Raw genomic sequence first — 19636 nt, 5'->3', positions numbered from 1 at the left:
GGAGAAACCGTCAGTTGAAGAACGAGTAAAACATAGTGAGATGTCCCTACTTGTGAAGCAGTGGGACAAAATTCAAGAGTATGAAGGACTCTTATATCGGTCTATAGAAGATGGGAAGAAACTACAGTTAATTCTTCCAAAAGTTCTCCAAGAAGAAGTGCTATTTGCCTGTCACGACCAATGCGGTCACCAAGGGTACAAAAGGACATTGTCACTCATTCAAGATCGGTGCTACTGGCCAAAATTTTCCCAAGACGTAGCCTCATATTGTGAAAGGTGTAACGAGTGCACACGGTGCAAAAGGCCACCCAAGATCAGAGAACCACTGAAGAGTATGATGGCAACCAGGCCAAACGAAATCCTTGCTATAGATTTCACCACCATTGAGAAAGACACAAGAGGCAAGGAAAACATACTTGTGATGACCGATGTCTTTTCCAAGTTTACGCAGGCTATACCTACATCTAACCAGACTGCGGAGACAACTGCTAAGGTATTAGTTCGGAACTGGTTCCTTTTGTATGGACCACCAAAGAGACTCCACTCTGACCAGGGCCGAAATTTTGAATCGTCCCTTATACAATGCCTATGTAAAGTGTATGGGGTCAACAAGAGCCGAACAACACCCTACCATCCGGAAGGCAACGGCCAAGCAGAGCGGTTCAACAGAACTCTGCATGATCTTCTGAAGACTCTGCCACCAAACAAGAAGCGTCGTTGGTCAGACCATCTCCCAGAAGTCCTGTATGCTTATAATTCCACACCACACACTTCCACGAGTCTGTCTCCTTTCTTCTTGATGTTTGGAAGGGACCCAATCCTTCCAGTGGATTACCTGCTGGGGCGTGTAGATTCTCCATCTGACTCAGACGACACGGATCCCATTGCTAACTGGGTGACGTCACATACCGAGAATTTACAGATGGCGTTCAAGAAAGCAGGGGAGCAGATGTCTTTGGAAGCAGAGGCTCGCAAAACCCAGTATGACAAGAAGGCCAAATCTCATCCAATAACTCTTGGGACCAGGGTATACCTGAAAAATCATCCCCGTGGAATGCACAAGATAGCGGATGAATGGGGTTCCACAGTCTTTAAAGTGGTCTCTCGCCCCAATGAAGGTTCTGTGTACGTCATCGAACCGGCCGATGGTAGTGGTGGACAACGAACGGTACACCGGCGGGAAATACGGACATGCCCACAGCTGATAGACGTACCTGTTGCTGTCTTCAAACCCGTTGCCCCAGCTCAGTGTGATCGGGAAAGGAAGCCTTCCAGTGACTCTAGTAGTGACGAGGATTATGGTTTCCGTCGACATTTTGAAGGTGCCCTAACGAGACGTAAGCAATCAACCAGTGATGACTCTGATTCATGGTCTGATGACAGCGAGGTCACCCAACCACTACGTCGCAGTGCTCGAGTCACCAGAGGGTTTCACTCTAATATCAGCCACCTGCCGAGAAGCATTAGCAGTGTGACAAATAGTACCTTGTATGATAGTAAGTTATCAGATTTGTGTAGGCAAACCCAAAACTTGCTGGAGCGTGTCAAACGTTGTTAGACAACCTTGATTGTAGATAAACAGTTTTTTTTTTTTGCTAGCAATAGTTTGCCTGAGTACTTTTAGTTGGTAGTGCGGATACGCATGTATATTTTTTTTGTAAAAGTTTTCTTTCGTATTAATCCATTTTATCGTATTTCAGATATCTCGTATACATTGGTCGTTTGAGGACAAACTTCCTTTAGCAGGGGAGAGTGTGAGGTAGTGCCCATTAGGCTACCGATTATTTACGTAATGTGCATGTACTCTCTAGAATACTTTTGTTCTACTTGGCGTTCCATGTTCAGCGCTTGCGGTTTCGCTCAGTAAGCCCTGTTCGTTCTCTCGTTATTCTATTCATTACGAAATCACCTTGCTTTACGTTCAACGGCAGCCATATTGTATATTACTATTTTGTTCTCATTACCGTCATTTATTGAGAGATGTAGTTCATCAGCCAACATGTTAGAGGTAAATACTATCTTAACTGTATTTGATACTTTTCGTCTCTAATTAAGTAGTTTTGAAAGCGAGATTAGGCAAACTTTTCGTAGACCCACAGTCGGGCCTCGTAAACACTCGCTGTTCAAAGTGTGCATACACTGTGCAACTTGTATTGTTCACCATATAGCTTCATTGTGTAAGGTACAGCGTGGTATTTCGTATAAACCCCGCAGATAGGCTGGTCTTTTTCAACTTAAATACATTTATCATCGGGCTTGTATCATGTAGAATTTATGTTCATTTTGTGGAGCAGATCCTTAAGATCATTATTGGATAACGTTGTATGAGCATTATTGTTTTATTAACGGCAAAGGTTAAGTTAAGTAAAAGTATTTAAGACTGGGCCCTTTGTTTCGTTACTGGCCCAATATTATGTAAATATTGTATATATCGCTGACACGATTTCAGGTTAGCGCCCTCTTTTAGTAATTAAGATGGCGGCGCCCATGTGCGTTACACCAATGTACCGTATGGAGTTGTTTAGGCCTGAAGTTGTAACTGGTCTATTATACTAGAAGTTTTGCTTGTATTTTAGCTTGGATTGATATTACTCTCATGTTTATTTTATATTCTTTTATCTTATTTTATTGTTTTCTATTTTATATTCTTTTCTCTTATTTTATTGTTTTCTTAACCTATTTGCCTGGTCTATATGCCAATAGCCTAGGGCTTAATTACTTACCTCTATGGGTTATATTAATATCTCATAAGGAAATGTACTGGTTTAATTGTATGTTGGTTAAAGCCACCTGTTTTCTATATTTATCAAAGACTGTTTCACGATTACGATGAAGGTTATACTTGTTGTAGTATAGAGATTGTTGGGCAGACGTGTCCTTGGATTTAAATATCCCTCTCTCATTGGTAAGTTGAGCGAAACTATGTTAACCTGACCCAAAATGGTCGCAGTTTAATGTATTGGTATTAGGTTTAACATAGGGTGTAGGCTTAAATGTCAGCCCTATTCAGTATAATTTTCTGCTATTGTTAGAGTTGCCTAATGGATATGTAAGAGTTCAGGTCATACAGTTACCAGTTATTTTCGTAAGATGTCTTGCCCATATATTTTCTTATTTTATACTTATTAGTTTTGTTCTTCCTTTTTATTTTGCAGTAGTTTACTCATCTCCAAGAGTAGATATTATCCACCGCCCTCTTACCATGCTTAAACATAACCCCCAATAAAGTTGCCACCACGTACGGAGAAGTACGGAATCTATTTGATTTGTTTTGTTTGTTCTTCCTTACTCTCTGTCATTACATTTTGTTCTATGCCGATGATGCCACCCGATTCCCGTTGTCACATAATGTTAGCACCAATAGAAATAGATCTCAGAAAAGCTTTAGGGTTTCAGCCAATTGCAGGCGTTACCTGGATAAACAACATGTCTGGGCCGGTGCGCGAACTTCTTTTTCCTGAACCTTTCGGGCAGTGTACGTGGAGTTTAACCAATCAGAGCGAGGCTGTGTTGATGACGTTCAACGTGCTTACCAAATGTTGAAGTGGGGAAATCACATTCGATAAGTCAAAATCATTGTTGTACTACAACAGAAAGTATTAAGGTATGTAGGCCTTGCACTAATAACATTATACTGAATCATTGTGCACAACTTACGTGACGTTAGCATCGGTTTCTTTGTTGAAAAACGGCGATGTATGATCGCTGTGAATTTCCAGTTGTTGCTATAGTGCTAAGATTATTAAATTTTGACTCACTCGTCAAGTTGCTGTTTGCAAGTAAAAAAGTAATTTTAGTTGGCCGTTTAATCATATATTTTTTAAAAAGTCTTTGTCTGATCCTGTATTTAATTGTAATTTTGATTTTTTGCGCCTGGAACTGTGTTTAGGAATCGACTAACATCAGTTAGATAAAGCATATTTGACTTTCTTTACTTGTAAATTATCATTGGTTTATTTATTAAAAATCCTGCTCTATGTGTTAATAATTGGAGACCTAACGGAGGTCCGATTGCAATGAAATAACTTTTCCTACAGCAAGTCCTTGAGAGAGACGAGGTCCAGTAATTAACGGTTCATTGTGGAAACTGCCAAATATTTGTTGTAAACTGATGAGCGATTTATGTAAATAAGAGTGCAAGCACTGCCCTTGTTTTATTATGCAATAAATCCTCTCTTTTAAATTGTTGCAGAATGAATATCTGTGTCTATTATTCTAGCCAGTCATCTGCCTTTAAATTAGGATAAACTTTCCTAAAACGGATGTACCACATTTTGGGACTGAGACCGCGCGATTTCCCTCTAATAAGATCTAGAAGGAAAATAAACAAATGAAACTATATATATTTTCGCCACACTATCTTCGGAGTTTCATATATAAGATGACCATGCACTAAAACCATGACATAACTTATAATATCGATTTTCAATTCATGATATAATACTTGGACATGAGAAAAATGGGGGAAAAATCCACGGGGACTTTCGTTTTCCACCTTATGTTATTGAAGCAACGCATTTACCCGACTGACCATCTTTACAGCTATCTTTACTGAGTAGTACGTCATCAACGCAGCCTCGCTCTGATTGGCTAAACTCCACGTACACTGCCCGAAAGGTTCAGGAAAAAGAAATTCGCGGCCGGTGCAGCAGTACCATGGACAATTTTTAGGATAGGATGACGTCATGTGACATATACTGAAGCCACTCATAAAGTTGTGGCGCTTTCTGTGTACGACAAGAAAGTACCGGCGCGACAAACAGTACGTAGGCTGTCTTCCCATGGCGCTTTTCGCTTCCTTTGCTCACTTTTTTAAGGGAATGGTGTTACTGCAGCTTAAAATGCGGGGAATAATCACGACATTCATAATTTGCTATGCCAACAACACGATTGTTGCACATTACTCTAAAAATGCAGTAAAACTGTAGTATTTTAATTGATTATGCGTCATGCCTGATTTTTTGCAACTGACCAATCGTAGGGCTGCTTCTCGTGACCTTTTGACCCGGCCAAACTTATTTTGTTTACATCTACTGTAGCTAGCCTAGATCACGCACTGTCTGCATTTATAGAGCCGGTAGCCCATCCATTGCTCCAATCTATCGGAGATGGCAGTCCAAATGATCAGAAAACGTTTTGACAAAGGTAAGAATAGAATAACTGTAGAAGCCAAAAAAAAGTCGTAAAATATATGTGTACACTTGTATGATATTGTAGGCAAATGAAGTCGAAATTTCTATTGATTAAGTACGTAGGCCTACGCTGCAAGGTTGTAACTTGTAACGCCGGTTGGGATTGCGACATCGCATTAGCCTACATTATATATCTGCCTGACCAAAGTCTTCGTTGACGTTAGAGACTTAGCAAACAAGATAGGATATATGCCTATGCTTGGCCTGGTTTATGATGTCCTTATAATACTGACGATTGAACGTTGGTACATCCAATGTTGCTTTTTCCTAGATTTCTAATCGAGGAATTGCTGCAATGAGCAGGGTTGACTTTCGTATCACTTTGTATTGGCATAGGCCTACGCCTAAAGTTAGTTGTTGCTCCTTTTTAGTTTTAACATAATAAATAATCAGAACCATCCTTGGCATGGGCCTACTTAACTGATGGTGACGTTAGAACATAGGTGGTATACATGCTCGGACTAACCCTAATGATTAGCCTACTGGCATAGATGCTAGACTTATCCTTTTGCCAAACGAAGCGATTATTCGCAGGGCAGCCCGGCGAATAATGTACACAGACACCTTATTTGCAGGGCTGTGACGATTTTGAAAATAGGTTTATTATTAGGTTTTGCTATTGATACCAGTCAGTTTAGGGGCCTTGAAAAAGCCAACCTTTTGGGCCCAAATAGTCTTCGCCACTTCATAAGCTAATTTTTGGAGCCCCAGCAGTTCAAGTTTAAAAGCTTATTTTAAGGGAGCTTATCTTGGGATTCCCCAAAAGACGATATTGCCTGAACTTGAAAGCCAATATGGTCAAAGGTGTGACACCCCCCCCTCCCACACCTTTACATGCAAATGAGCAGTCACTCTGCAAAAACAAAGGTGAAAATGATCGAGGGATGACATTTTTATGTTGGCGGAACTAATGCTAGACTGGTTCAATCTTAAGGCCCTAGGCTCCCAAACCCAATCCTAACAGCATTAAGAATCCCAAAGGCCAATAAATTACTCAAAATATAGAGGCTCCCAATTAGACTCTCAAAAAGATAGCTGGTGCCCAAAAGCAAACTCGAATAGCCCCAAAAGCAAACTCGAATAGCCCCAAAAATTACTGAGCCCGTTAACCCAGTCTAAGGCTGCCCTGTGAATAAGGTGTATGTGTCTGGCTATTCGCAGGGCAGCCCTGCAAATAAGATGCTTGTGTCCGGCTATTCACAGGGCTGCCCTGCGAATAAGGATATATGTGTCTGGCTATTCGTAGGGCTGCCCTGTGAATAAGATACTTGTGTCCGGCTATTCGCAGGGCTGCCCTGTGAATAAGGTGTATGTGTCTAGCTATTCGCAGGGCTGCCCTGTGAATAAGGTGTATGTGTCTAGCTATTCGCAGGGCTGCCCTGCGAATAAGCCCCACCTTTGCCAAATTTGCTTGATTTATAATTGTAATTACTGTAACTGTACATTAGATGCAATAGGGCTAGGCAAGTCAATAAGAGACAAAGACGTTTTGCTAAAACAACCAAGGTTTGTGCAAAGGACTATAACACTAGGATCTGTTCAAGTGGATTGCACTTGGCCTAGCCTCTATCCCATGGACCAGGAAAGCAGCCACTGTGCCTCACTACTCCAGGGTTTCCACATCGACTAGCTATGGTTATGAATTAGTCCAGGAGCCCAGAAGGTTTATTCAGCTGAAGAGGCACAAAAGGTTTGGTGTCACAAAATAGGGGGGCAAAATATGCTTTTATTTAGCTGAAGAGGTACAAGCACACACGTTTCTGGGTTTTATACCTAGGAGGGTACCTTGTATCATGGTGGCAATGACAGCAATATCTGACTGCATGGGGCCCCAGACAGTAGCCCAAAAGGGGCCCGCCCATATGGTATTATTCAGCTGAAAAGGTACAAGGAGGAATTCTTTTGCATTTGAACTATTACACATTGGGGTGTACTAAAACACTAATGACAGTAACTTTGTCCTGCATAGGGGCCTAAACAGTAGCCCTAAGAATTGGCCATGCGGTACAACCAGCTGTTGGCTAATTTATCTAGCTGAAAAGGTACATGAACAAAACTTGTTGGATACTGCTCCCAGCAAGACTAATTACATTGCTGTAGCAACAACAGCAATATCTGACTGCATGGGGCCCCAGACAGTAGCCCAAAAGAAGCCCGCCCATATGGTATTATTCAGCTGAAAAGGTAGAAGGGTAAATCCTTTTGCATTTGAACTATTACACATTGGGGTGTACTAAAACACTAATGACAGTAACTTTGTCCTGCATAGGGGCCCAAACAGTAGCCCTAAGAATGGGCCATGCGGACCAACCAGCTGTTGGCTAATTTATCTAGCTGAACAGGTACATAAACAAAACTTGTTGGATACTGCTCTCAGCAAGACTAATTACATTGCTGTAGCAACAACAGCAATATCTGACTGCATGGGGCCCCAGACAGTGGCCCAAAAGGGCCCCGCCCACATGGTATTATTCAGCTGAAAAGGTACAAGGGTAGATCCTTTTGCATTTGAACTATTACACATCGGGGTATACTAAAATACTAATGACAGTAACTTTGTCCTTCATAGGGGCCCAAACAGTAACCCTAAAGATAGGCCCTTCGGCCCAACCAGCTGTTAGCTAATTTTTCTAGCTGAACAGGTACTTCATTTTATTTCATTTTATTTGTTTCTTCACAATATTATTTACATATTTATATAACATATATACAAGAAAATAGCATTGGTACAGAAAATTTACAATCATATAAATATAAGGAAAAAATTAGAATGAATAATATTGTGAAAGGAAGTGTACAAAAACTCGGGAGAGCTTAACAGGGTACAACACTCCCCGATACAAATAATGATATATAATTAATGTATAGACATATAAGCCCCACCCACAAATACAACGTCCCCTCCCCTGCCATCCCAACCATATTTTTCTTCCCACCCAAACCTCCGCATTGCTTACCATCACTCCTCTCCCTTATCCCACACTCTGCACCCCTTCCCCACCATCCTTACCCACACACATACATAAACAAAACTTGTTGGATTCTGCTCCCAGCAAGACTAATTACTTTGCTGTAAGCAGTAACAGCAATATCTGCCTGCATTGTGCCCCAGACAGTGGCCCAAAAGGGTAGATCCCTTTGCATTTGAACTAATACACATTGGGGTATACTAAAATACTAATGACAGTATGTTTGTCCTGCATAGGGGCCCAAACAGTAGCTCTAAACATAGGCCCTGTTGCCTTATCAGTCTTCGACTGATTTAGTAGAAGGTACATAAATTCAACTTGTTGGAGACTGCCCCTAGCAATATTTGTTATATTATTATAGCAATAACATCAATATTTGCCTGCATGGGGCTCCAGATAGTGGTCCCGAAAGGCCCGTATGGTGTTATTCAGTCAAAGTAATACAAGGGCGAATCTTTCAGCATTGATGCTGATACATTTAGGTTTACCCAAGTAGGTCTACCAATGACACCAACTTCGTTCTGCACTGGGGCCCAGACAATGTAGCCCAACATAGCCCCTCCTTTCATGTTTATTGTATCTTGCCACGATTGGACGAGCAGTGAGAGAAAACAGAAATAATATAATTACAAGAGGTTTATGATTTATTGGACCTGGTTAACATCGTTATTTGTCTTCTTCGTTAGAAATCCAGTGTAATGTACCTTATAAGTGGATTGCGAGGCAATTCAAACCTGTGAATGCCATACCTGAACGCTATGATAGGTGCACTTTTTGAAATGTAATTGAAAATACTTTGTGTAGCCAGAATTGTATCTTTCAGAATGACCTAACACATTGTACTGGCCCTAATTAACTCAAAGTTGGTCTCCATCGTTGTAGCATTGAACTGATATACTTTGATTCAAATTGCTAAATCATTGATCGTAATGATTTATCAGTGGTAATCGCATGAAGGCATGTTAACATCATCACTTGCTAAAATAACATATTTACATTTTTGGTTAAAATGATAACATATAGTAACATCCATAATACATGTACACTAGGATAATGTACTGTAAACAGTCAATTTGACACCTTTTTGTATATCTTAGGCAACATTGATTTGCTTTATAAGATCAAACGTACAGCCACCTGCTTACTCCCATGCATGCTATTTCACTAATACTTGTATAATTTTGATAACATAAAGTTTAGCACACAGGATTATAACGAAGGAGTGTTACTAGATGCCCATAGCTAGGTACAAAAGTTACGAATATACAGAAAAGTAACAAGTAGGCTATTGTAAGTCAGTGGAATTTTCTGAAATGTAAGCTGCTGACATTATTATTGTCCATTGTCACAGCAGTACATGGAAAATACAGCACTTGACTTAGCGAGTAATATTTTGCAGTAATTTTTGGCAAATAATGTCAACCAAGAAAAGGCCAAATAGCAAAACTACATCAATGTTCAACAGCCTGATAGGTCTGGGTTACAGGTTTTGTACATGTCAAGCAGATGAAATGTTGCTCCAGTGTGTGGTGGAAGTTTTGTTTTTAACCACTGCAAACAGATGGGTTTTATTACATAATAACTATGAAATCCAGAAGTTCTTGTCAATAGAGAATATAACCTTTCTGCCCGTTCTATTGTGTTGATGTATGTCACAATATAATGATTATTTAGAAAGCGCTCTAAGGCCTGGTGAATGTTTTCCTCAAAACAAAATAATCGATCTAGACAAAAAAATTCTCAACTAGGCCTAACGTTAAGCTAGTTCAACTGTTTAATTTAAGATATTTCATGATGAATAAACTGACCGTATAATTCAACACAAAGTTACACTATGCTGGACTAGATTGTCCATCCACTCGTTCGTTGACATACATGTGAACGTACGTACGTATATGTGGGATATGATATACGTACATAGGCCTAGGCCCTACATCATGTTCCGAGAGGCGCGGTTGCTATGGAAGTACGAAGAATGTTGATTAACTGTCCAAGTTAATATTTGTGTTCATGTTAATCTATAATCTTTCTAATTGCTTCCATTCCCATGTTTGATGCTTTCATTTTACTGATAGCCGTAAAATTGTTGTGAATATTCGTGATCATTTGGGCGTTTTTTTTTTTGGCACATGTGCATTGTTGTTTTGGTAGTTAATAAACTAATTCTACGGGGTAACACATTTATCAAATCTGCTAATTCTTTTTTGTATATTTTGCCTTTTTATTGACAAAAATCATAAGGTATGAATGAACGGAGTTAATCGACGGTCAGCTTGGATTTATCAATAGGATAATGCACGATCGGGGGTTAATTAGACTACCGTGATTAAACACAGATACTTTTATAATAATGTAAGCGATGCACGAGGGCGTAGCCCGAGTGCATCCAGCTCGGCCCTAATTATAAATACTACCCGAAAATCCTCAAACTATGAATAAAATAATATTGTTTGGGAAAAGGGAAGCTTATCAATTGAAAGGGATGGGATATAGTTATTTATGGCAATTGCTAGAAATGTGGAACCAGCAAATGTTATCATTTTTCTGTGAAGGTACCCCCTTAACTAGAATTTTATAGCTAAACTAATGAGTATTTGAGAAACAGAAGAATTTGTACTCACCATGATTTGATGATTTAATTGTTATCCGCCGTCTTGCCCCATGCAGGCAGATATGCTGTCATTACTGCAGCAATAGAGTTAATCTTGCTCGAAGCGGTATCCAACACGTTTTGTTTATGTACCTGTTCAGATAGGGAAATTAGCTAACAGCTGGTTGGGCTGCAGGGCCTATCTTTAAGGTTACTGTTTGGGCATATATGAAGGACAAAGTTACTGTCATTAGTATTTTAGTATACCCCGATGTGTAATAGTTCAAATGCAAAAGGATCTACACTTGTACCTTTCAGCTGAATAATACCATGTGGGCGGGGCCCTTTTGGGCCACTGTCTGGGGTCCCATGCAGTCAGATATTGCTGTTGTTGCTTCAGCAATGTAATTAGTCTTGCTGAGAGCAGTATCCAACAAGTTTTGTTCATGTACCTGTTCAGCTAGATAAATTAGCCAACAGCTGGTTGGTCCGCATGGCCCATTCTTAGGGCTACTGTTTAGGCCCCTATGCAGGACAAAGTTACTGTCGTTGGTGTTTTAGTATTCCCCAATGTGTAATAGTTCAAATGCAAAAGGATCTACCCTTGTACCTTTTCAGCTGAATAATACATGGGCGGGCCTCTTTTGGGCTACTGTCTGGGGCCCCATGCAGTCAGATATTGCTGTTGTTGCTACAGCAATGTAATTAGTCTTGCTGGGAGCAGTATCCAACAAGTTTTGTTCATGTACCTTTTCAGCTAGATAAATTAGCCAACAGCTGGTTGTACCGCATGGCCCATTCTTAGGGCTACTGTTTAGGCCCCTATCCAGGACAAAGTTACTGTCATTAGTGTTTTAGTACACCCCAATGTGTAATAGTTCAAATGCAAAAGAATTCCTCCTTGTACCTTTTCAGCTGAATAATACCATATGGGCGGGGCCCTTTTGGGCTACTGTCTGGGGCCCCATGCACTCAGATATTGCTGTCATTGCCACCATGATGCAAGGTACCCTCCTGGGTATAAAACCCAGAAACGTGTGTGCTTGTACCTCTTCAGCTAAATAAAAGCATATTTTGCCCCCCCCTATTTTGTGACCCCCTCACCTACCATGCAGGGTGTGCCCCTGCAGCAACACATTTTATTGAAGCTTGGTCACCTACCAACACAATCAGGCCACCAAACCTTTTGTGCCTCTTCAGCTGAATAAACCTTCTGGGCTCCTGGACTAAATACGTGAACTAGTAAAGTTCCAGCTTTATGTTTTATGTTGCTATTTGCTCTAACAGTTTGAAGATTACTTCTCACAAATGTGCAGTCCATTGTGCTGGGAAGATTGGGCCATTAACAAGGTTCACCCCAATCAGTTGGTCTAAAGTTATTGCCTGTACTGAGGATTGGTGCAAATTATCTGGCCCACAGTACGATGTTGCTCACGAAGTTCTATCCACCTGCAAAGAACAGCCTGACAGCTTTGAGGACATCTTCTACCATCGTGATTGCTATGCGGCTTTTACCAACGAAACAGATATTATCAGAGCAAAGAAACGACAGACGAAATTACCTCAACATAAAGCAGTTGAAGGTAAGAAGTTTGTCAAAATGCATTTTATTATGAGTTTAAGGTATGCTGTATTGATCCCAAATATGCCTCATTTTCAAATATGGTAACCTTTGGTCAAAATTCTTTACCTTTTTTTATTACCACCCTGGAGGAAATTGACCTCACCAGGACATTCAGTCATTTTGTGTGCTCATGTAGTATGTCTAAGAACAAGTTGGAAAGTAAAGACCTACAGGGAAGAATTTTTTGAACACTTCTAGTAATTATAGCATGCTATAATTTGGGGCCAAATACAGACTACCTTTAAACAGTTAATGAAATACAGAAACATGTCAATGAACACATACAAATAGTTTTAATGATGTGATGTAACACTTCTTAAATCAATTTGTTAAGACCAGGATCTCTCGATCCCACTGTGAGACGGAGAGAGGAAAAACCAGTTTAGTTTTAGTTGTAAGGTTAAGGCACATGTTATTCAATCACTGATATAATACAATAACTATGCAGTCTCACATTTAAACTTAACCGCATATTTGGCTAAGGCATCTGAATGGATTTTCATCCTGGCATAAAGGCTACTTCTAGTGCTTAAAATAATAAACTGAACCTGCTCAATCTTTCTAATAATTCAATACATAACAATACAATCAATCTGGCGGGCCGTAAATACTTATTTCTATCTGGATCATGTCGGGGAATCCCCTACTCTTGTTAGTACGCAATGACGTCACCCCTCATGACAGTTCTAACGACCAAATGTACACGCTGTAGCCTACTCATAACGCTAGGTCACTGAGCAGCATTACGTACAGAGAAATTACCTAAAATATCACATCTACGGCATCATGATACATATGATATATACTATTATTAACAACATCAAGAAATAAATCACTTTTGTACTGATATGACTCGTGTAAATTATGATTTTGTACCCCTAATCGAACTTTAACGACAAACAATTGAAATACGAATATATATGTAGGCCCATGATAACACAGACATATCCTACATGCAAACCTGACGGTCTCGTTTATAACGAATATTAACTCTCATGTATCGATGGCAAATCTAGACCATCCATCATAATGAAACACTTTTAATAACGACAAATACTTAATCAACAACCTAGTAATACTTTCATATTCACATGAAAGGGAATTAAGCAACATCTTACCTGTAGGACGGAGAGAGGAAAAACAGTTTGGTTTATAGTTGTTATAACGTTAAGGCACATGTTATTCAATCGCTGGGGCTCCGCCCACTATACACGCTATTGAACGCCAAAACAAACAACAAAATTTTGGGTAGGGCACCGCTAATCATACCCATAACACTTTCACTTGTTGGAACTTTAAAAGCTCATTTCCCTTGCATACAATGTAACTGCTTGAATTTACATTGGTATGTGAATATGTGGTAAATATGTACTGCAGATTTCTGGAAGATTCAGTGTGAGCAAAAAGGGCCTTTTATTGTTTTATTCCCAAATGTTCTTTTTATGCTTGATCCTGGTATTTAGATATCCTGTCTTGAAGGTAGTTGCCTCTAAGGCATGATTTTGTTAAATGAGTTTACCTGACTACATATAAAATTGGGAATTGAAGAATTGTTAGAAAACCTGCAGTGCAGTTTGATATGAATTTTGAAAACATTAGGTGAAATGAAGGAAGATAAGACCATTAGACATCTTGTTATCATTTATGAATTTTAAAATGAGGCTAGTTTGTTATGACTATCAACAAAAATGGATGTTCAATCATCATTTTAGCTTTAATCTGTTAGCAGGAAGGCATAATTTGAAATTGATAAAGATCAGTTGTATGTTTTCTAAATTGAGTGAGGCTTCACTGTGCTATGTGTCATTTATAAGACAAAAATAATTTTCTGTGCAACGAATAGTCAGTGTCTGTTGGGCCCCACATAAAATGTGAGAAAAGTTGTCACTCACAGACATCTCTGAGAAGGAAGTGTTCCAACTCAACATAGGAATGTCATACACAAAAAACATATCAACCCAACAATACAACTGTATGTCACTTTCAGATAGTGGAGGTATCCTGAGGGATTTTAATTGTTTTACATTTTTTGAATTTGATTTCAGATCAAGATACCTCTATTGAAGAAGATCACCAAACAGAAATTGATGAACCTCTGGAAAAACAACTTCTCCGATCATCAAAGTTGGCTTCTTCCTCATCTGATACAAGGTCTAGGTCACAGAATGTTCTACCAGAGGAGTGTATCATCTGTAAAATCCAACAGTACAAGGTGAATCCTGTATCTCTTAAGAGAGGGAAAGAACGACTGATCCGATGTGAAACCCTAACAGCAGGAAAACTTTTAGAGGCAGATGCTTCCTAGCTGGATGAAAGGATTCTTCTCCATCTTCGAGACAGAGATCCAGTTGCAATTGAAGTAAGGTGCCATTTTTCCTGCTACAGAAAGTATGTTAGGTGTTCGGTGAGCAGTCACAAAAAATTGTTAGTCAAACCACAAGAATTGATGATGTTTTCAATAAATTTTGTGATAATTTCATCAGTCCTTCATGGTGTAACATTATTTGCAACCGATGGTGAGATTTGCTACAAAACTCAGAGTAACACTGTCACACCTGTCCCAGATTTGAGATGCACGCACGAAGAAGCGGACACAAGAATGTTGCTTCACTGTGAATATGCTGCGAAAATGACTTCCAATATCGTCATCAAGAGCCCAGATACAGATGTTTTGGTCAAGAAAAGGATTTAGGGATATAAAATTCCAACAGCGATTACAAAGTTCACTGAAGTTCTGTACAACTGTCTATATGATTTTGCGGGCTACCTGTAGCTGCCCTTTTAAGATTACCGAGTGTACCTAATGTCGGCACACCGACCCTGCACATAGTTTCCATAAAACCTTAATAGAAAATAAATTATAGACTTTAGGAGTCAAAAGGAATATGTTTCAATGTTTACGTTGGTACTTTCTGCAGTATTCGCAAGTAGTTAAATGGAGAAGGGGCGTCGCCTTGGCATTATATATGAGGGGGGGGGGGGTGGTGGTGTCATCTCTTGCCCCCGAAAAGGAAGAAAACACGGATAGGAAGTGTTGCTAAAGAGTGTGAGAGTCCAACAGGGTTTAGTCAAGTGAGAGGGGTCCACTTGAGCCTGAAGGACCCATTGTTAGGTTTAGGCCCTCCCACAGAAATGCTGAGATTGACGGTCTCTTTGAGCTAAAATGGGGGTTACATTGTACTATGACATATACGTTTGTAAAGGAAATACAGGCAGTTGTCTGCAGTTTACATAGACATTCCAACCTTCTTTCCTCCCTGCACTTCCCTTTTTCCTTTAGTCTTCCACCCCCCATTCTCTCTCTCTCCAGTGACATACCTATAATAGTTGGCACCCAGTTCGGATCCTTCCTTTATCACACCGTGCAGGGGATGCTGACCTGGGGCAGGTATCTAAGGGAAGTGGATACCCACTTTGAGAAATTGTTATGCAAGGTGGCTTAGATGCAAAATGGTTCTATCTTTGGCAAAGCGTTCACCTGATAACTTGTTAGGAACTCTCATTCTAAAGTAAATGTTTGCTAAATTTTCCTATTGTTTGTTCACAATTTCGTTTTTAGTAGAAAATTTATATCGACATAAACAACCACGATGATTTACACAAATAGGGAAAATGTTCACCTTTTCTCTATAACTGGCCTCCACTAGCATCCCCATCTATATGAATTTATTATTTTATCTTAGTTTTCATTTATTAATTGGGGGGTTGTGGCATCGCAACCCCCTAACAGGTACCCAGGAGGACCACCCACCCCATTAGATACGCCACTGCCTCTCACTTCTTTTCTTTATTCTTTCTTTTTCTTTCATTTTGCCGTCTGGTGCAGAATTTTGCGAATCTATGAGTGAATGGGGGTGTCAACCCCACTCACTCTATCTAAGGCCCTGCTATGGAGGTATGTGTGGCTAAATGCAGTTGCTTTCAACCAGTGCAAGTATCAACAGAGTTTTTTAAATCAAGTCCATAAGAACCAATTCCACAAGAACCTTTCTTTAATTTAACATCTTATTGAGAACAAATAAAAAGAAACACTACAGTGAACGAGTGGTTGTTTCGGAAAGTTACCTTGTAATTCTGTTTGAGTTACCAAAATACCTATCACATTAAACCAGAAAACGAATACGGGTTACGCTGCCTAAAGATATTTATAGTGTGGTAATCGATACATGCTAATATCCATGAACTTGTGCACACCAAACATGTACAGGAATGTCTATTGATCAATGCGACACATATAAAGAAAGTTATCAGGGATCATTTATTATGGTGACAAAGTTTATTTAGTGACGTAGTATAACCTAGGAGCCTGGTTCAATAAGTAAGGCTTTGTGATTCCTTGTCATATCTTTTGCATAACTATTTGAATAATGTAGAGCAAGTGACTTACATTTTCCCATGAGTTAAGTAAGAACCAGAAAAGATCAGAGATTTTCAGCTCTTTATATGTATCACTCCTTAACGGTACTCAACCATTTAATTAACCGGTAAGGATTTTACAGTATACTTTTATTCCAATTCCTATATGAAACCATTAGATTGTATGAATAAAAGAACATTTCCGTAACCAATTTTGAGCTTCCAGATCCCTAGAAATGATTTGTTATTATAGACTGAGAGCTCTGTATAACACTATTTAACTGCACTGTGGAATATCTTGACAACCTACAAATCATCTGATATAAATCACAACAGAAATCGCCAATGTTGAGACCAATAGAGAAAACCTGTTGACTCGTTGTGCCAATTTAACCACCATTTGAGATGGCCTGTTGACGTCTTGAAGCCCAGCTGGTAAAAGCGGATACGGCCACTTGAGTGTGCTTAAAGCAATACCACATATAAACTTTTCTTGAACTATCCTGGATGACTCTATGTTCTGTTAAAGACTTATAGAGCCCATCACAAAACTTAATTGAACTGAATTTGACCAAAAGAAAAGTTTAGCATTGGAGAACTGACGGATTTACTGAAGCTTCAGCTTTGGAATTATGACCATTAAAAGGTTTTCAGACTTTGACACCTGTTGACCTCCTATGATCTTTACCAATTTCAATCATGGGCTCTATCTACTAAGTATGGCATTGATTTAACTTGTGGTTGATGCAATAATGTGTTTATAATATGTTATTGACATTTTCCCTCTGCGTTATATATTTACTATGTAGTTACATCACCATACCAAGTATGAACTAAATCAGACATACTGTTGAAGAGATATTGATAGATCAAGAATTTTGATAAGCCCTGTCCACCAATTCATTTATATTCATAGGATGGGAACCACAAACAATAATTCATGCATAATAATGAAATGTATTGATTATATGATCATGTACCTATCATCTACTGACATCGCCATTCCAAGTATGAAATCAATCGGACATACGTTTGAAGAGATATTGATTTTTTTAGAATTTTATGTTAAGGTCCACCCACTCATTAATATTCATAAAATGGGAACCACCTTTTCATCTACACATCATGTGGTATCTACCTATCAAGTTTAAAGTTGATTCAACTTGTTTTTGTTAAAGTATCGTGTCTACAAGCTGACCGTCACATTCACACAAACACACGCCGTTGAGCAAGCTAGATTACAAAGGTTATTGAGCCTTCGCCATCATAACCAAAAACATTGACGGGCCAAACCAGCCTCCTCATTAAGGGGCCCTCCCTCCTCATCCCTGTTCTCCCTGTGAGGTGGCATACATAAAATGACTCCCTCCTCCTCAATCCTTCCCCTCTCAGTATTTTTCATAAAATCTTTCTCAGTGTTTTCGAGAATGCTTTGTTTCATGACGTTCAATGCAGATTCCCCAAATGTTTGTTGGCACTGTTTCAAAACTATTACTAGAGCTTTTCATTCTGTAAAGATAAATTCTTTAACTGTGAACAATTCACCTATACTTGAATCTTCCAATTACTGCTGCCAAAACTGGTCTATAGCCTTAAATATGAAACCTTAGAAACTATAGAAAATACGTATTTGTGCAAAGAGGTGAATGCTATAACTTCATTGTAAAGTACTAACTAAAATATGGAAGTTCTGTAAGCATCAACATGTATGTTCTTTACCTTGACTGCTACAGCTATTGTCATGTCAAAACACTATGTACCATCAAAGAGAACATTGTCTGAATACGGAGGTCCCTTTATACCAAATGAAGGTAATTTTGCAGGACCATTTAAAACAGTTACTGACAGCATGCTCCCAGATGAAACAACGTTCACTGCGAAGTGCGATTTAGACATTTTGGATGTGGGACTGAAAGAGTTTAACAAACAAGCCACTCTCCAAAGAAAAGTTACTATGCAAATGAAAAACTGAGAAATACTGTCAATTTACTTCAGATGACAAGATCATATCATAAGGAAATATATGCTGCAGCTGATGATCTGACACTATGGGCATTTAACACCACACTCAATGCTGCATAGTGTTTGTCTGGTTATGACAAGGAGCACAGAAGGATGCAAACTATTCATATGTATTGGGTTTGTTATAACTACAAGGCAAAGTATTACATTGTCTATCACAGGTGTAATGAATACGTCAAGTACTATAAAAATGCGACTAAAATGGTAACTAAGGTCAGAGGTCAACATTAAAGGTCATATGACTAAAAAAGTTACTTTTTCTACATAACTACAAAGGCGAAGTATTTAATTGACTTGCAACCTTCACAGGTATAATAGGTATGTCAAGTAATATCAAAATATGTGGTTACTATGATAACAAACATGAACAGTCAGGCTGAAAGGTCAACATAGGAAGGGACTGCTTGCCTTAATTCCAAGGGGAACCATTGAATTGACTTGCAACCTACACAGGTATGAATATGTTAAGGACTATTACATTATACGTAGAAGGAACTCTGAGATAATAGTCAAATGTCTGTGTATCAATTGCCAAGGCACTATAGCAAATCTTTGGGTATATAATCAAATAATTTGTCAACAGTATGTTAGATTGCTGACTTCTGTACTTCTTAGACACAAACAGGTGATTCCAGTGCACTCACCTAACAGCCTGCACATGTGTTTCACAACAAGATTTCTTAATACACTTAATGATGATGCAACCTAGTGTGTGTTCCCGCCCATATTCCTATGATTTGGTAGATCAAGTGTTTGCAGACGTATTCGTAAGGTGTGGTTGATCATTTGGCCTTTCATGTAAGATGATTTATTCAAATGTGGTCAGGAGGTGCCCCTGCTAGGGACTTAAGATAGGTGAGAGGTCAATTAAAGCAAACAAGTG

General features: G+C 39.2%; 1 protein-coding gene across 2 annotated transcripts; it reads left to right on the top strand.

Annotated features, from left to right (window-relative positions):
* The first annotated feature begins 4584 nt into the window (after positions 1–4584).
* On the top strand, positions 4585–19603 carry LOC139977200 (uncharacterized). 2 transcript variants are annotated; one of them, XR_011796457.1, is made up of 3 exons: positions 4585–5145; positions 12039–12334; positions 14421–19603. XR_011796457.1 is itself a non-coding variant. In XM_071986444.1 (2 exons), exons 1-2 carry the CDS (start codon positions 12010–12012, stop codon positions 14678–14680), a joined length of 585 nt encoding a protein of 194 aa, XP_071842545.1. In that variant the 5' UTR covers positions 7015–12009; the 3' UTR covers positions 14681–19603. The 2 variants fall into 2 exon arrangements, 1 of the variants encoding a protein (XP_071842545.1); XM_071986444.1 differs by lacking the exon at positions 4585–5145 and having other exon boundaries at positions 7015–12334.
* Positions 19604–19636: the final 33 nt, after the last annotated feature.

Source organism: Apostichopus japonicus, chromosome 12 (assembly GCF_037975245.1).
Source record: "Apostichopus japonicus isolate 1M-3 chromosome 12, ASM3797524v1, whole genome shotgun sequence".
Lineage (NCBI taxonomy): Eukaryota > Metazoa > Echinodermata > Holothuroidea > Aspidochirotida > Stichopodidae > Apostichopus > Apostichopus japonicus.
Note: the sequence above shows the minus strand (reverse complement) of the source record. Positions and strands in the feature narration are given on the sequence as shown.